The sequence below is a fragment of the Staurois parvus genome, unplaced genomic scaffold (assembly GCF_062004578.1).
Source record: "Staurois parvus isolate SC_StPar_1 unplaced genomic scaffold, SC_StPar_1.0 ptg000052l, whole genome shotgun sequence".
In the NCBI taxonomy this organism is placed as follows: domain Eukaryota; kingdom Metazoa; phylum Chordata; class Amphibia; order Anura; family Ranidae; genus Staurois; species Staurois parvus.
The window spans coordinates 3,279,932-3,295,489 of NW_028317848.1; the positions used below are offsets into that span (position 1 = coordinate 3,279,932).

The window sequence follows — 15,558 nt, forward strand, 5'->3', positions numbered from 1 at the left end:
TCATAGTTCTGTAAAATGTCTGCTTTTGCACCAAGAACAAAGTTACTTTTCTGCAGCCTGCTGGCAGGGGACAGGCTTTTCTACTCAAGAGATAGCTGCTTTCCAAAGAAAATGAATTGTAAGACTTCAAACACAATTTCTTTCATGAAACTGAATTGTACTGATTAAAACTAAAAGTTCAATTGAGCTTTAAAGTTTGGGATGATACAAATACCATTATTCTATTGGCTTCTTAAAATGAGAACAAATAGCTTTGTTTATGAAGACCATTATTTATAAAGCTTCTACTTTCATCATGCAATAGTGGCCTCAGACTGGCATATGTGTGCTGCTTTTTGGCTAAATCAGTGCAAATGATAAATTACACTTTAAGTTTTAAACATTATTTATTATAAGAAAAATATGGACAACACAAAAAGGTTAGTGAGTAAAGACAAAACTAACAGATGTCTATGTATTCCTAGCCAATATTGCATTTTTGTTCAAAGGGTTAAGAGTTAGTTATACTTAGGACATGCATTCTGCCATTCGAAAGGCCTAAATATACTGGCTCCAAATACGTTGCCACTCTGTTTAGAATTTATCAAAATAAAATTCTTATTTAAGACAATTGAGTATTTATCAATCTGACTGAACATAGCAAAGCAATAGTAAATGGCAAACTATATAATTCTTAGAGTGGATAAGGTCTCACCTCCTCAAACGACACTAAAGTCAGCCTTTAACCCCCCCCCCCAAAAAAAAAGATATATACAAATGTATAATTCTTTACATATTCATTTCCGATTTACAGAGAGCACTATTTGTTAAACTGCCCACAATTCAACCACATTCGTTCATGTTCCATAAAAAGTTATGAATGTTTATACGAAATCATCAAAAAAGGAACACTTTTATTTTTTACTATTATATATTAAATTAGGCTCACCTTAATCTTTGGACATGCAAAGGGTTATTTAGGTTGGTCATGCAGTCTTCATTTCACTTTGTCATGAAATTATACAGCGAAGTCATACACTGAATATTCTGAGAGCTGAGAAAACTATTATTTGGAGCAGATTGTATCAGGTTTACAAAGATGAAAGTGACATCATGCAGTCTAAATATTGTTTATGATCTGGATTTTGCTATACAATGTTCTATACCTAATATACAATGTTCTACAGCTATACATTGTCTAAATGTCGTTTATTAGAAGACTTTGTTAGAGTAATACACAAAAGTACAGAAATTGCGGACATCAGGGTATGATAATGCTATGGACAAGCAGTCCACACAAGTGTGCAAGTACCCTTAAAATCAGTATATACAATATCAACATGAATTCATTACATCGTTACTCTATTAAAAGCAATGGGACCAGGTAAGTGCAGTTTCAGGATAAGGATACAGTATGTATGTCGCACAGAACACTTTGCACACAGGTTTCAAAGATGTCACATTACAAAGCCAAAGGGAAAACGCCATAGGGGATGCACAAAGGTCCTCTGTTTAGTCTTACAGAATGACTTGAAAATCCAAGTCATCGATGTGACTAGGCTAGTTTATAGCTGGCAGTGGAACGCAGTGCATCTAATTCATGGTATGCTTATTGACAAGATATTTGGTAGTGCTGCTGTTCAGTAGAATATAATCTGTGGATGAAATGTATTATTGCCCCAATGCCTTGGACACTTATAAAGCTGCTGATTCATTCTGATGTTGGGTTTTTGGCTGTTCTTCAGGCTGACATGTAAGGTGGAGGTGGCTCCTTAGATGTTCCACTTGCACTGTCTTCATATTGAGGTAAAAGGACCTGCAATGTTAAAAGAGAGAGGAAAGAAATAGGTACTTTAATAGCAAATATATAAAAATTCAACACAAAACCCACTGTATGTCAAGCCAAAACTTTAAATTTTCAGGGAATGAAATGTACAAGTCAATAACAAAACACTATAGTCTTTTGTACATTTTTACATGCACGTTCTGCTGTTGTGAATGAAGCCTCCAGGAGCTTTTAATCTTCAATAGAAAGTAATAGAGATAAGGGCAAAAGAAAATCAGTATTTCACTAATTGAAATCCATGGACGGCCGTATTTGTGCAATTAATTAACACCTTCCTAGTAACAAGTACACCTAAATGTTCAAGTACTAATTACTGCTTGCATTTTCCAACCTCTCAGATCATGTCTGCACACAGTTTAGAATTTTTTTTGCATGTGCAAGCTACAGTGGAAGCCAGGGGTGGACTGACAACTCATGGGGCCCCTGGGCAATAGGGGATCATGGGACCCCTGTGTCCTTGCCCAAACTCAAAAAAGCCTATGAAAAAGGTACCAGGGGCATCTCATGGGGCCCCCTACTGACCCCGGGCCCTCGGGCAGTGCCCGAGTTTCCAAATGGTCAGTCTCCCTGGTGGAAGCACCGTATTGGTGAGCATAGGCAGATCTCCCATGGCTACATCCGTGACAGCCTATCAATGACAAGTAACAAGCAAGCCAACAGTGCTTGAGGAGCAGGTGGAAGGCGTTTATAGATTTCAAGTGCTCAGGCATTCTGCTACCATTTGAGTTATCAATATACTGTATATAAAAATAAATAACATATCCTATTCTTACACAAGAAGCCATCTATGTTGATGATCCCTAAATTATTTATTATGACATTTCTTTGAACTATTTAGTGCTAAAGAACTCAAAAAGTGAAGATTTCCTATGTTATAAGGAACATCTAGAAATGTTAATTGTACGTAAGTGGTACCCCCTCTGAAACTCCTCCTGAAAACTAACAGGGCACTTGTATGTGAGTGCACCTAGGCATACCTCTGCCTATAGTTATGCCTAGAGCCTCATAGCTTTAGATCTGCAGTGTGAGATACTGAATAAGGCACTGCTGCCTGTGCTAGTCTCAGATAATTTAGAGTGAGATTTGGTGATGTCGGCACTGTGCTGCTCACTGTTCTTGAAGCTCTAACATAGGGAAACAAAGCCCTACTCAGGGCCATTTCTAGATCATGGCACCCAGGGCATGTGCTCCAGGTCTTCTACTGAGTGCTCTGGGCCTCCTATGAGATATGGAGAAGATACATTTCATGCATTATAGCGTTTTGAAACATTGTATAATTTATCTACTTTCAATCTATATATTAATTTTTTGTCATGATAATGTGACATTCCATTTTAAGACCAATTCATATTTGTTCAGATAATAGGATGGTATTAGAGATGATTCACACATGTACGGTGTGGCTTGAAGCTCAGGTTTCACCACTAATTGATACAGTAGTTGTTCAGCGGTTCATATCAGGTTTACATCAGGTTCAGGACAGGAGTAGCTCAGAATTTCATCCTGTTCACACATACAGTATGCAGTTTAGAAACAGTTCCCAAAGAAGTAGCCTGTAATCTGCACCTGAACCTGAAGGCACTGCTCAGAAATCATACAGGACTCTTTTTAAAAGCGCACTGAATCCGCAACGCCAGTGCACCAGACATATGTGAACAGGCACCATAGGACGCAATGTTTTTTCACATGTCATACGGATTAGATGCGGTTCAAACTGTAGTCTTAGATTTGATCCTAAGTGGTCATTATGGTATCCTACCAGCCCATGGTCTATTAGAAGCCTTGAAATGCCCCTGGTCCTGCCTGTACCAAGATGGAGACCTCCGCATTGGGACAGAACAAGGCATGGGGAAAAGATCATCTACACAGAGTCCACAGGCAATTCTGGGAGTTAGTGCTTAACCCTCTATCTTCTTTTTTTTGGACACAGCTTTGAGAGTTCAGTTCCTTTTTAAGGATAGTAAAGAGAGGTGAATTTACATCTCAGGAGCTCCACCAGTCAATGCCAAAAAGGAAGAAGCTTCCTGCTAACACTGGGGACCCTAGACCTAAGTCTTTCTGAATCTTATGTTATTTCTGGTCCTAGTAATACAGAATCTATTTATATTGATTTTATTATAATGAAACACAAATATTGCATTCTATTTCACTGTTAAGACTACTTATGTTTGTTTGAAATCCATTCTAATGTGCAAAATTTAGGGAAGACACAGCTGCAGTGGCCACATTCAAAATCTTGTTACCATTGCAGAAAGTTTCCAGAATGTTTTCGTATTATGAGTTTACATGAAGCCTCTGATGAGCAGGTTCATCCGCTACAAGCCAACAATGCTCCGAGGAACAGATGCAGGACGTATGTGGAGCATATATCACTTCTATTACTCTGACTGTAGACTTGAATCACATTACTTTTTCTTGGTGTCTACAAGTCTGCTACAAAATGTGCAAATAGGAAAACTTTAGTAGCGGCTTAATTAAAAGTCTATGTAAGAAAATTCTCACGAGATGCTGAGTCATTAACACCAAAAGTTTTCATCTTTAAATAACTGGAAAATGTAGTTTTAATTGTTAGCCAAGGAAAAAACGCCTTTGTGAAACTCCAAGTGAAGGATCTTAGCATTCTAAAACTAAAATCAGGGGGTGTTAGCCCCTTATGGGGGGAAGTACCATCATCCCTTTATACTGGTAAGATCGTTGAGCTCGACGCATTTCATGAATACTTCAGAAGGAGATGAAGAGGGTTTTTAAATAATATGAAAACCCAACATTTCATATTCCTGATATGTGTCTGCTGTACTATGCACTTGCATGAAAAAGTATCCTGTTCTCTTTGTATTTCTTCCATTGTGTGAACTCCCTGGTGTTCCTGCAAGTTCCTCTGCTTTCCTATTAAATACTGACCACACTAGGCATGAGAGCACAGTGTGGTCAGTTCTCTAACCATTCTGGAAATTTAGTCTGCTCTCCTTCAAAGATCAAAGTTCTGCTAATTTCGCCCTCTTGCACAGACATTCACTGGGAAGCTCAGTGTGCTGCTGAAACTCCTCCCTCACTTTTCTGTGCTGCTGAAAACAGATACTCTGTGATCACTTTTAAAAAGAGGAAAAAAGGGTATTTATAATGTTTTATATGTACACACAAATGTTTTGCCATTCATTTCTATTTTTTTTTTATTCTTTATTTGTCAATTTTACATGTCATACAGGGGAACTAGAGGCATGCAGGCTCCTTTAAAAACAGAATGGCCTAGGCCAAGTGAGAGATACACAAAAGAAACGAATTGTATCACATATATGTTTCCGTGTACCTAAACACCGAGGCACGATCAGGTTCACTTTCTCAGCACAAAGGCCGCCAGCACATTAGGACGCAAGTATCCTGTATAACATTTTTATGAAAAGAAAAGAATACAAGAAGAAAGGAATCGGAAAACTGAACGAGAACTATAGCAGTACCAGATAAAGGGGGAGGAGGGGACGGGGACATAGGGAGGGGGAGCGAGTGTGCTGCCGGAGGGGGGCTGGTATGGTAAAGTCTGGTAGGAGCCCTAGGGACCTCCTAGTAGGGGGGGGCTGAGTTTGACTGCTGGGATTCCAGGATAGACCTGTATTCTGCTGTAAAGGTAAATTCCACCCAGTAAAACTATGTTTTACGAAACCCGCTTTTCCCTTTCATTTCTATTTAAACTGAATGGATTGTTTGATAAGGTGAGGGATTACATACACTTTAATCTACAATTATACAAATACTGCTATGCATATCACATATTACCATCAATAGTTGGACCCTTGCTATTTATATTTATAGGCTTAGATATTGTGGAACAGGTTATTATGACCTTGCATTCATGTTTACAGCACATACCTAAGCAGTAAACTAATCCAGGGCTTAAAATTTCCACTCGCCTGCTTGCATTTGGCAAGTGGAAATAATTTGGGGGCAAGTCATTGGCAAAGCCAGAGCCACTATAAGGCAGTACAGACAGCTGGGTAGACAGACACTGTCTTCTGGCACGCCCATCATGTCACAGTAGCCCTACCTACAGCCCCAGGGCACGCCCACCTGAATGGCTGGGCCTGCGCTCAGTAGGTTTGTCTCGGGGTTGCAGGGATGGCATTCATGGAGAAGCGGCCGTCCAATAAGATGTCTCTGGATGACACTGTACCACTCACCGCCATCATAGAGGCCAGCCAGAGCCTGCAGTCCCACACTGTGAGTGTATTTGTGTGTATGGATTACAGGGAGGGCTGCGTGTACTCCCTGTGTGTGATCTTTACCATTCCTGTACAGGATACACGGGGGGTGTACATCACAGATCACTGATACATGGAGGGTGTACACTATAGATCACTGATACATGGGGGTGTACATTGCAGATCGCTGATACATGGAGGGTGCACACCATAGATCACTAATACATGGAGGGTGTGCATCACAGATCAATGATACATGGTGGGAGCACACTCTAGATTACTGATACATGGAGGGTGTACAGTATAGATCACTGACACATGTTGGGTGTACACTATAGTTCACTGATACATGGTGGGTGCACACATTAGATCACTGATACATGGAGGGTGCACACCATAGATCACTGACACATGGAGGGTGTATATCACAGATCACTGATACATGCTGGGTGCACACATTAGATCACTGATACATGGAGGGTGCACACCATAGATCACTGATACATGGAGAGTGTACATCACAGATCACTGATACATGGAGGGTGCACAGTATAGATCACTGACACATGTTGGGTGTACACTATAGTTCACTGATACATAGTGGGTGCACACCGTAGATCACTGATACATGGAGCGTGCACACCATAGATCACTGATACATGGAGGGTGTACATCACAGATCACTGATACATGGTGGGAGCACACTATAGATTACTGATACATGGAGGGTGTACATCACAGATGGGATGGGGGAGATGGGACTGGAGAAGGAGAAAGACATGGGATGGAGGAAGTGTTTACCTTGCTTTATTAATATTATTAAATATGTTGTTGATGATATTTATTCCCAATAAAACATTTCAGTGTCAGTTCATGAGATAATTTATGAGGACATGTTTAGGGGCAGAATTAGGGGCAGGGAAGAGTAGGGGTTGGGTGGGGCAACTGGCAGCAAGTAACTCTTAAGGCCTGCTAGTAGCTAAGGACTTGTAATTTTAAGCCCTGGCACATTAATGCAGATCTGGAGATCTTTGGGTCAGTGACAGATGCCGGGCATATTAGTGAGCACTGCAGATGATTCTGGCCCCTGGTATTGATGTCTTTTTTAGTCTACTTCTCTGCAATACAAACATTGCAATATTTGGGGCCACATGGATGAGTTGGAGGCTTCAATGAGGAAAGTACAGTGTATTTTCAGCGAGCACATGTTTTGAGTTATGATTTGCAGTCATTTTATTGTGGTGTTCACATTTTTACAAGCTTGCTCTTCAAAACGTTTGTTACTGCATTTCAACTTAACTCTGGGCAAAAATGTTAGTTTAAATTTATTCCCCAATAGCTGCATAGGATATAAATCCACATTGTGTGCACCAAATATCTTTGCGAATCCAGATATTATCTGGAAAAACATCATATGACATCATATCTATGGTGTGAAGAATGCAGAGCTGTGGGAGAAACCCAGCAGGTCCTCCCACTGTAGGGGGGCGGAGACAAGACCAGTCACCCTGCACAAGAGGGAGCCGCAGTGGCTGGTCTTTGTTATAGAATCTATAATGCAGGACTTTATTCTGTTTTACTGCACAGGTCTGGAAGAAATACACCACAGGAGACCAGGATTAAACTAAGAATACATGCCTCTTGTGTTTGGACAGTATTCACTTAGCCCAGAGTTCACCTTTAAAAATTGATTTAAAGAGTCCCCACTAGACAGGACACTTTATTCTACTGCACCTACCCATGTTTAATTGAGACACAGGGAGTGCATTGTCTTCTATAGTTTATTTATTATAGGTACTTCAATAGTGCCATCAATTTATGCAGTGCTTTATATATATATACATTCACATCAGTCCCTAACCTTCAAGGGGTGTACAATCTAAGGTCCCTAACTCACATTCATACACTAGGGCCAATTTACATATAGTGGAGCCAATTTACCTACCAGCATGTCTTTGGAGTGTCGAAGGAAACCCACGCAGGCACAGGGAGAACATGCAAACTCCAGGCAGGTGGTGCTGTTGTTGGGATTTGAACCAACAACCCTAGTACTACCAGGTGGAAGTGCTAACCATGTATCCACTGTGCTGCCCATAGTTCACCCAACTCCCAGACTTGTGCTGTCAGGTGGAGCAGTAAAGCACAGCAACTGTGCAGCACTGCGGAGACAAAACCAACATACTGTATGTAATGAGAAAATATGGCTGTCCCCCATGTACATATAATTATAAATTCTACATAGGAATAGGCATTTGATCTTTATTGCATTTTTGAAAATTGAAGTTGGAAAAACTATTCATTCCTTTTAAGGAAGTGTGTATAATTTTATATTGTATTTGTTTAGGGAACATATAAATATGACTTGGGATTTAAGGCAGCGAGGATGATCGTTTCCAATTTGGGGGGTGGAAAGGTGTTAGTTACTGCCTAGTATAGCCTGAAGAAAGCAAATAAAGTCTTCCTGATGTCACTAATGATGTTGTCTGCTGTCCTTGGTCAGTGTGGTGAGATCGGTAGCTGGAATGTGGGGTAGTAATTGAATCACAACTCTTGAAATGCAGTGTGTTAATCAAGAGTGGTATTTTCATAGGGAACCTGGGCCACACAGGTCAGTGTGACTCACATGTCATGACTGCATTAGACTTCTCAACTAGTTACCAAACCTATTACTGCGCCTGGCAGTCCCCTGATAATTGGACTCTGAAAGCTGGAAAGTTTACTTATTTATAGAAGTCATTTTCTGACAGCAAAACTGTGCTGAGTGTCCTAATTGTTTTCAAACATAACCTTTCATGAATTATTTAAGGAAGAACTCCGCATAACCTCAGTGTAATATCAGAAACCCAAACTTACAGTTGCAAGAAAAAGTATGTGAACCCCTTGGGATTACGTGAAGTTTTGCATGAATTGGGCATAAAATGTGCTCTGAACGTCATCTAAGTCACAACAATAGAAGAACACAGTCTGCTGAACATAATACTACACAAACATTAGATGTTGCCATGGTTTAATTGCACATAACATGTAAACATGCACAGTGCAGAGAGGAAAAAGTATGTGAACCTTTGGACTTAATAACTGGTTGACCCTCCTTTGGCAGCAATAACCTCAACCAAATGTTTCGTGTAGTTGCAGATCAGACCTGCACAATGATCTGGAGTAATTTTGGACCACTCCTCTTCACAAAACTGTTTCAGTGTAGCAATATTCTTGGGATGTCTGGTGTGAATCGCTCTCTTAAGGTCATGCCACAGCATTTCAATCGGGTTGAGGTCAGGACTCTGACTGGGCCACTCCAGAAGGCGTATTCTGTGCTGTTGCAGCCATTGTTTTGTTGAATTACTTGTATGCTTTGGGTCATTGTCCTGTCGCATCACCCATCCTCTGCGGAGCTTCAGTTGGCGGACAGATGGTCGTACATTTTCCTGCAAAATGTCTTGATAAACTCTGGAATTCATTTTCCCATCAATGACAACAATCTGTCCAGGCCCTGAGGCAGCAAAGCAGCCCCAAACCATGATGCTCCCTCCGCCATGTTTCACAATGGGGATGAGGTTTTGATGTTGGTGTGCTGTGCCTTTTTTTCTCCACACATAGTGTTGTGTGTTCTTCCCAAACAACTCAATCTTGGTTTCATCTGTCCACAGTATATTTTGCCAGTAGTGCTGTGGAACATCCAGGTGCTCTTTTGCAAACTTCAAACGTGCTGCAATATTCTTTTTGGACAGCAATGGCTTCCTCCGTGGTGTCCTCCCATGTACTCCATTCTTGTTTAATGTTTTCCTTATTGTAGATGTGTCAACAAAAATGTTAGCATGTGCCAGAGATTTCTGTAGGTCTTTAGCTGACACTCTGGGATTCTTCTTTACCTCATGCAGCATTCTGCGCTGTGCTCTTGCAGTCATTTTTACAGGACGACCACGCCTAGGGAGAGTAGCAACAGTGCTAAACTTTCTCCATTTGTAGACAGTCTGTCTTACCGTGGACACATGAACATCAAGGCTTTTGGAGATACTTTTGTAACCCTTTCCAGCTTCATGCAAGTCAACAATTCTTGAGCGTAGGTCTTCTGAGAGCTCTTTTCTGCGAGGCATGGTTCACATCAGACAGTGCTTCTTGAAACCAGTAAACCCAAAACAGGTGTGTGTTTTTTAAGGGCAGGACAGCTGTCAGCAAAACATCCAATATCATCACACTGACTGGAGTTAAGGTTGGCTCACTCCTGGCTCCAATTAGCTCTGGGAGAAGTCATTAAGCTAGGGCCTCACATACTTTTTCCTCCCTGCACTGTGAATGTTTACATGTTATGTGCAATTAAACCATGGCAACATCTAATGTTTGTGTAGTATTATGTTCAGCAGACTGTGTTCTTCTATTGTTGTGACTTAGATGACGTTCAGAGCACATTTTATGCCCAATTCATGCAAAACTCCACGTAATCCCAAGGGGTTCAAATACTTTTTCTTGCAACTGTATCTGGAGAAACTCCTTATGTTATTCGTATCTCCAAGCATTCAATAGTTATTCACATGCAGAATTAGAATGAAGAGCTGTACAATAGATGTAATTGTGGAAGCTAGGTGTGCTAACACCTTTTTAACAGCGAATCCCAGCAGTCAGTGGTGCAAGCAACTACACACAGTGTATCCTAAAGCCCAATTGGACTTTGAGTTTTAATAAGCTAAATGAATTCCATATGCATCAAAACAAAAGGTATACAAAGTTTTGCAGTTCATTTTCTTAAAGTGTTACTAAACCCAGGAGCCTGCATTCACTAAATCTGGTCTCCCACAGTACACACAACATGGAAATGCAATTATTTTAGTAAATATAAACTGCTACATACCTTTTCTCATCAGCAGTTAGAACAATCTTGTGACTTTTATCAGTGTCCAGTTGAGCACTAGCTAAAGCTTGTAGGAGGAGTTTTGTTTCTGCTCTAGGAGGATGCAAACCCCCTGACCTGATTGGCTCTGTGCTGATCACATGGACTCTCCCAAGAAAAAAAACCCTCTCCAGCAATACACACTAAACTGAGCATATGCAAAATGGCTACAGTTCAGTCCGTCTTATCAGGAGATAAGACATTTGAACAAGAGGAGGAGCAAAGAAGTCAGGATCAAATTGCCTTTTTACACAATGCATAGGATTAACCCCTTAGGTTCCACAGTGAGTATAACAAACATGCTTTACTGCATATACAGACTGATTTTACTGTTGTGGGTTTAGTAACACTTTAGGAAAGCAACCACGGCCTGATTAGAAATGCCTGTCATGTGCTAAAATATTGCGGAGAAGTGTGGATGTAGTGGTTTCTACTGCAGAGGTTCAACACACTCCCCATTGTATCAGAGCTACAGCTCTCCAATCAGCAGGGAGTGTGAGCTTTACTGATTGCAGAGCTATTGGTTTGACTCAGCAGGGGGCATCAGATGTTGCTTCCACACAGAGTCCAAGGGTCCTTGTGGGTATGCTGTAGCTGCATTCCAAAGTAAACACATCATAAAATTTTGCACACCTATTATTTTCACACATCTGGAATGTTTTTTTGCTAATCTGAAGTGAAAGTACACTTGGGCTTTAAAGCAAGACAGACACACATTCTAGGCTAATGTGCCAAATAGAAACAATCTCAGCTAAAAATTGAGATAAATGTATTAATAGGTAATATTTAGTTAAACAGCTTTACCATCAGAAAGTATAGAAACATATTTGGTTAGATTGGAGTTCTTTTTGAACAAACCCCAAAAAACAGAGTAAGCATGTATATTTTATTATTAGTGATTGGTGCAATGCTGGTGTTGAGTAACTTGGATTCTTGCTTATTAGCCATCTTGTGGGGAGTGAAAAACCAACTCAGAGGCTTCTGGAGCACCTATTTAGGCTCCATTCACACTAGGGTGTTTCAAATCGCGGGCAGAATCGGCGTGATTCTAACTGCAATTTGAAACCACGCTGTGAAAATGTGGAAACGCGCATTCGCATGCTCAGGTGCCATTCATTTCAACGGCACCTGAAAATGCAAGGTGTTTTTTCCACAATTGTGGTGCATTTTTCCATGCGTCAAACGTGCCACGATCGCGCAAACACAACCGAAAACGGTTCTGGAGCCTTGCACTCCGGAGCTGCAGCAAACCACACAAGGCTGAAGAGCTCCACGTGGTCCAGCAATCTTATGCTTGCTTTTTTACCCCTGAAGTTTAAGTGAGGGACGAACACAGTTTGGCATTAGTCCACCACTTTAGAAATCCCTAAAAAACTTTTTAATTACAAGGAGAACATGATGGACAGCAGTGGTCATATATGAACCCAACTTTAAAATTCTGTACTGCATCAAACCAAACAAGGCTGAAGGGCTCCATGTGATCCAGCAACCTCATGCTTGCTTTTTTACCCCTGAAGTTTAAGTGAGGGACCAACACAGTTTGGCATTAGTCCACCACTTTAGAAACCCCTAAAAACCTTTTTAATTGCATGGAGAACATGATGGACAGTGGTGGTATATGAATCCAACTTTAAAATTCTGTACTTGGTCAGATGTTTTACTTCTGCAACCATGCTATCTAAAAGTTTTATGATGTGTTGTTTGGAAGGTTTATTAGAGTTTACTATTACGCTTCCAACTGCAGTATTCTTCAGACATGTAATAAAAGAGTATATTTCCATTATGTGATAAACTGTATTCACAGTGCTCAGCAAAATCCTAGAAACCAGATCTTTATGGTGAGAGTTAACGCAGGCTATGTGGTCCTTATGACCCAAGTTCACCTTTAGTTTTTTCCAGCTGTGCATGCAGTACCACTGGACAGGAGACACTACTGGCTTCTACTGTATAGGTTTCATAACGGAGTTCAGTTCCGGACAACAAATGCTATACCTCACCAGCACAGACCCCTGATATGAGGAGACACACATTGCTGGCTGTCTGATTGCACTTCAGACAAAAATATCTGATGTAAAGGCATCTGAAATGTCATTTTTTTTCCAAGCTTAGAAGCATTTTTTGTCTACCATACATGTAATGCTTTTTAAGGGGTAACAAGCATGTCCCCAAACCAGAAGACAAGTTAGTTAGTCAGCCTATGGTAAGCAAGATAAAATGTTAGCTAAACTCGGGGTTACTCCAGCAACATTTTGCAGCTGGAACGCATGCATGTTCACAAACCACAGCCTGGGAACCATTAAACTCAGGTTGCTCTTGTAATGTAAATTATTATCATTTCTTATGGTGGAGGCCTCTTTCCCCTTCTGTCTCCTGCTTCTTCTAATAGAAAGGCTGATCATCATATTTATCTGTCAGTCATTCATTCAGGAGGCACAAGGAGGTGGGCCCAAGTTTTTGACCATAGGAGCTGGTTGATTTATACTTTACAAGGTAAGAAAACACTTCTAAATACTTGCGTTCTAAAACTACTGTCTATTCAACTCACAGAACAAATAGTTCAGCTTTAATGTGGCTATTAGTAAGCAGAATCACCTGATGCTATCTTATATCGTAAGAGTATATCCTCAGTGAGTTATCTCCAGCAGAAGTTCAACCTAATTATACAGAAAAAGTATCACTTCTTATTTTATAATGTTTCTTGTCCTTCAAAGGGACAAAGTCCCCTGTTCAAGCTATTGGTTTGCCTCACTGCCACTTATCCACCCATTGATTGCTAAGATGCAGTGCAACCTGAGCCACCAGCACCATGGAAAGCAATGATGCTGTACATCCCAAGCCACCTGCACCAAGGAAAACCAATGACAATGTGCCTCCGTGGTGGCCAGTACCATGAAAATGAATAACCCTGTGTGGCTCTGCCTGCCCACGCCATGGAAATCAATGTTGACAGATTGCTGAGTGGCTGCTGCAGTGAGACAAAAAGATTATTGAACAGGGAAACTGGGTTAGTCATGCCATAGTAGAGGGGAGGGAGCACCCATGGCCAGTTTGGGGGGAATGGTTGGTTTATAAACAACAATGCACCCTACAGGCATCCCACAGGGGTGCTCACTAAACAGGGCTCAGTGCCTGAGTTCAACAACAGGGACACCCACAAATTGGACTTCTTGCAGGGGAGAAGCTGACAGGCAGCAACTGGAGAACTAAACAAGGGTTTTCCTGGAGAGGTAATGAAACATGCAGTATGAATACATGAATGTACAGACCTGTAATTACATTTTTAATGCTTAAGAGAGTTCTTTAACAATGTCAGTTACCTGAAGTAGTATTTAACAAGTGTCTGAAGAGAAAATGGCACCTGCCTTAACTATTGGGAAGTTTTGGCCGGCGCTACCTCAAAAGGACAGAAATATAGAAAAGTGATGGCAGAAAAAAGAGCTAAAGTCAGCCCGTTTTTTAAAATTTCTACATGATTTTGTGTATTTTTGGGGTTTTTTTTTGAGGGGTTTATTTGTCCCAACATGTTTGAAGCCACTTACTATTCAATGACTCCCTGCTCCTGCTGGACGTCTAAGACACAGGATATAGAGTTTTTTGGGGATTCAGCTTACCCCTGCCTATCTACCTAAACCTGAAATTTCAGCCATAATTAAAGATAACCTTTATTATGTTTTTTAAATTTCAGAATGTAAGCACCAGCAAAAACAATTCAATGGATACAAATAATAATCTGAGAAGTTGTAATGTGATATAAATGGCACAGCAGATCGTTTATCAACCCTCCATACACAAAGGTCTAATAGTTCCAGAGTCCTTCTCCTTCACACAATAGTGACATTGATCCTTCTCCTGAATAATGCATCTGTGCTCAGTGGAAAATACGCACAGTTTAATTATCAGGTAAAGCATGACAAATCAATTGATTAAAATTGTTTGATTGGAGTTTTCTCAATGGAAACTTCCTTAGTGAAGTCATATTCCTCTAAAATATGACTTGTTTCTTGCACTCCATTAGTCACTTACAAGTATGCTCAGGGATGTAGCTTGACTCATGTCATGTAGGCCCAAAAAAGGGAACTAATAATCCACAAGCCCCTTTTATTATCTATTACTATAATGCACCTGCCCCTCGCAGAATATAGAAAAAACTTTAGGTCTCCTTCTGCTAATAATGAGGATGTTTCCTGACAACTTCACTAACATCTTGTAGTGCTAATTTATTTTAATACAGAAGCTGGTTTTAGTTTGTTATTCAAAACTAAAAGAATCCAATAGTCCATCACCATATTTTGACTACCATCTTCCTATATGGAAGGGGAGAGCAGAGGGATGACCTCATGAGTCAGCTTCCTCTTCTTAATTGTCCAATTCAAGGCTGTGGTGGGCTGGTGACCCAGCAGTATTACTTAAAGCTGAACTCTGGAGAAAAAAAGCTTTGCCCTTGCAGTGGGTCACTGTCCATAGTGCAATCGCTTGGTTTGCCTAGAGGATGGTGAATAAAGTGACATACCTGCCATATTTCTAGCTCTCACAGGCTTCCTCTGTGCTGAAACACTGCCCTCCCCCCCCACAGGGATTCTTCTCTTTGTTGCCCAAGTAGACGCAGTACTCTGACTTTAATCCTGGATCATATCTGAGGTTGCCAAGGGCTCACT

The 15,558-nt window shown here is 40.7% G+C and overlaps 1 protein-coding gene across 1 annotated transcript in view; it reads right to left on the reverse strand.

The window, feature by feature from the left end:
• Positions 1-367: 367 nt before the first annotated feature.
• The window catches only part of LAPTM4B (lysosomal protein transmembrane 4 beta), a 140,557-nt gene continuing 125,366 nt past the window's right edge, over positions 368-15,558 (reverse strand). Inside the window, exon 7 of the mRNA XM_089666585.1 lies at positions 368-1,795. Coding sequence (XP_089522711.1) covers positions 1,721-1,795 — 75 coding nt within the window. The 3' untranslated portion in view covers positions 368-1,720. The remainder of the gene's footprint in view (positions 1,796-15,558) is intronic.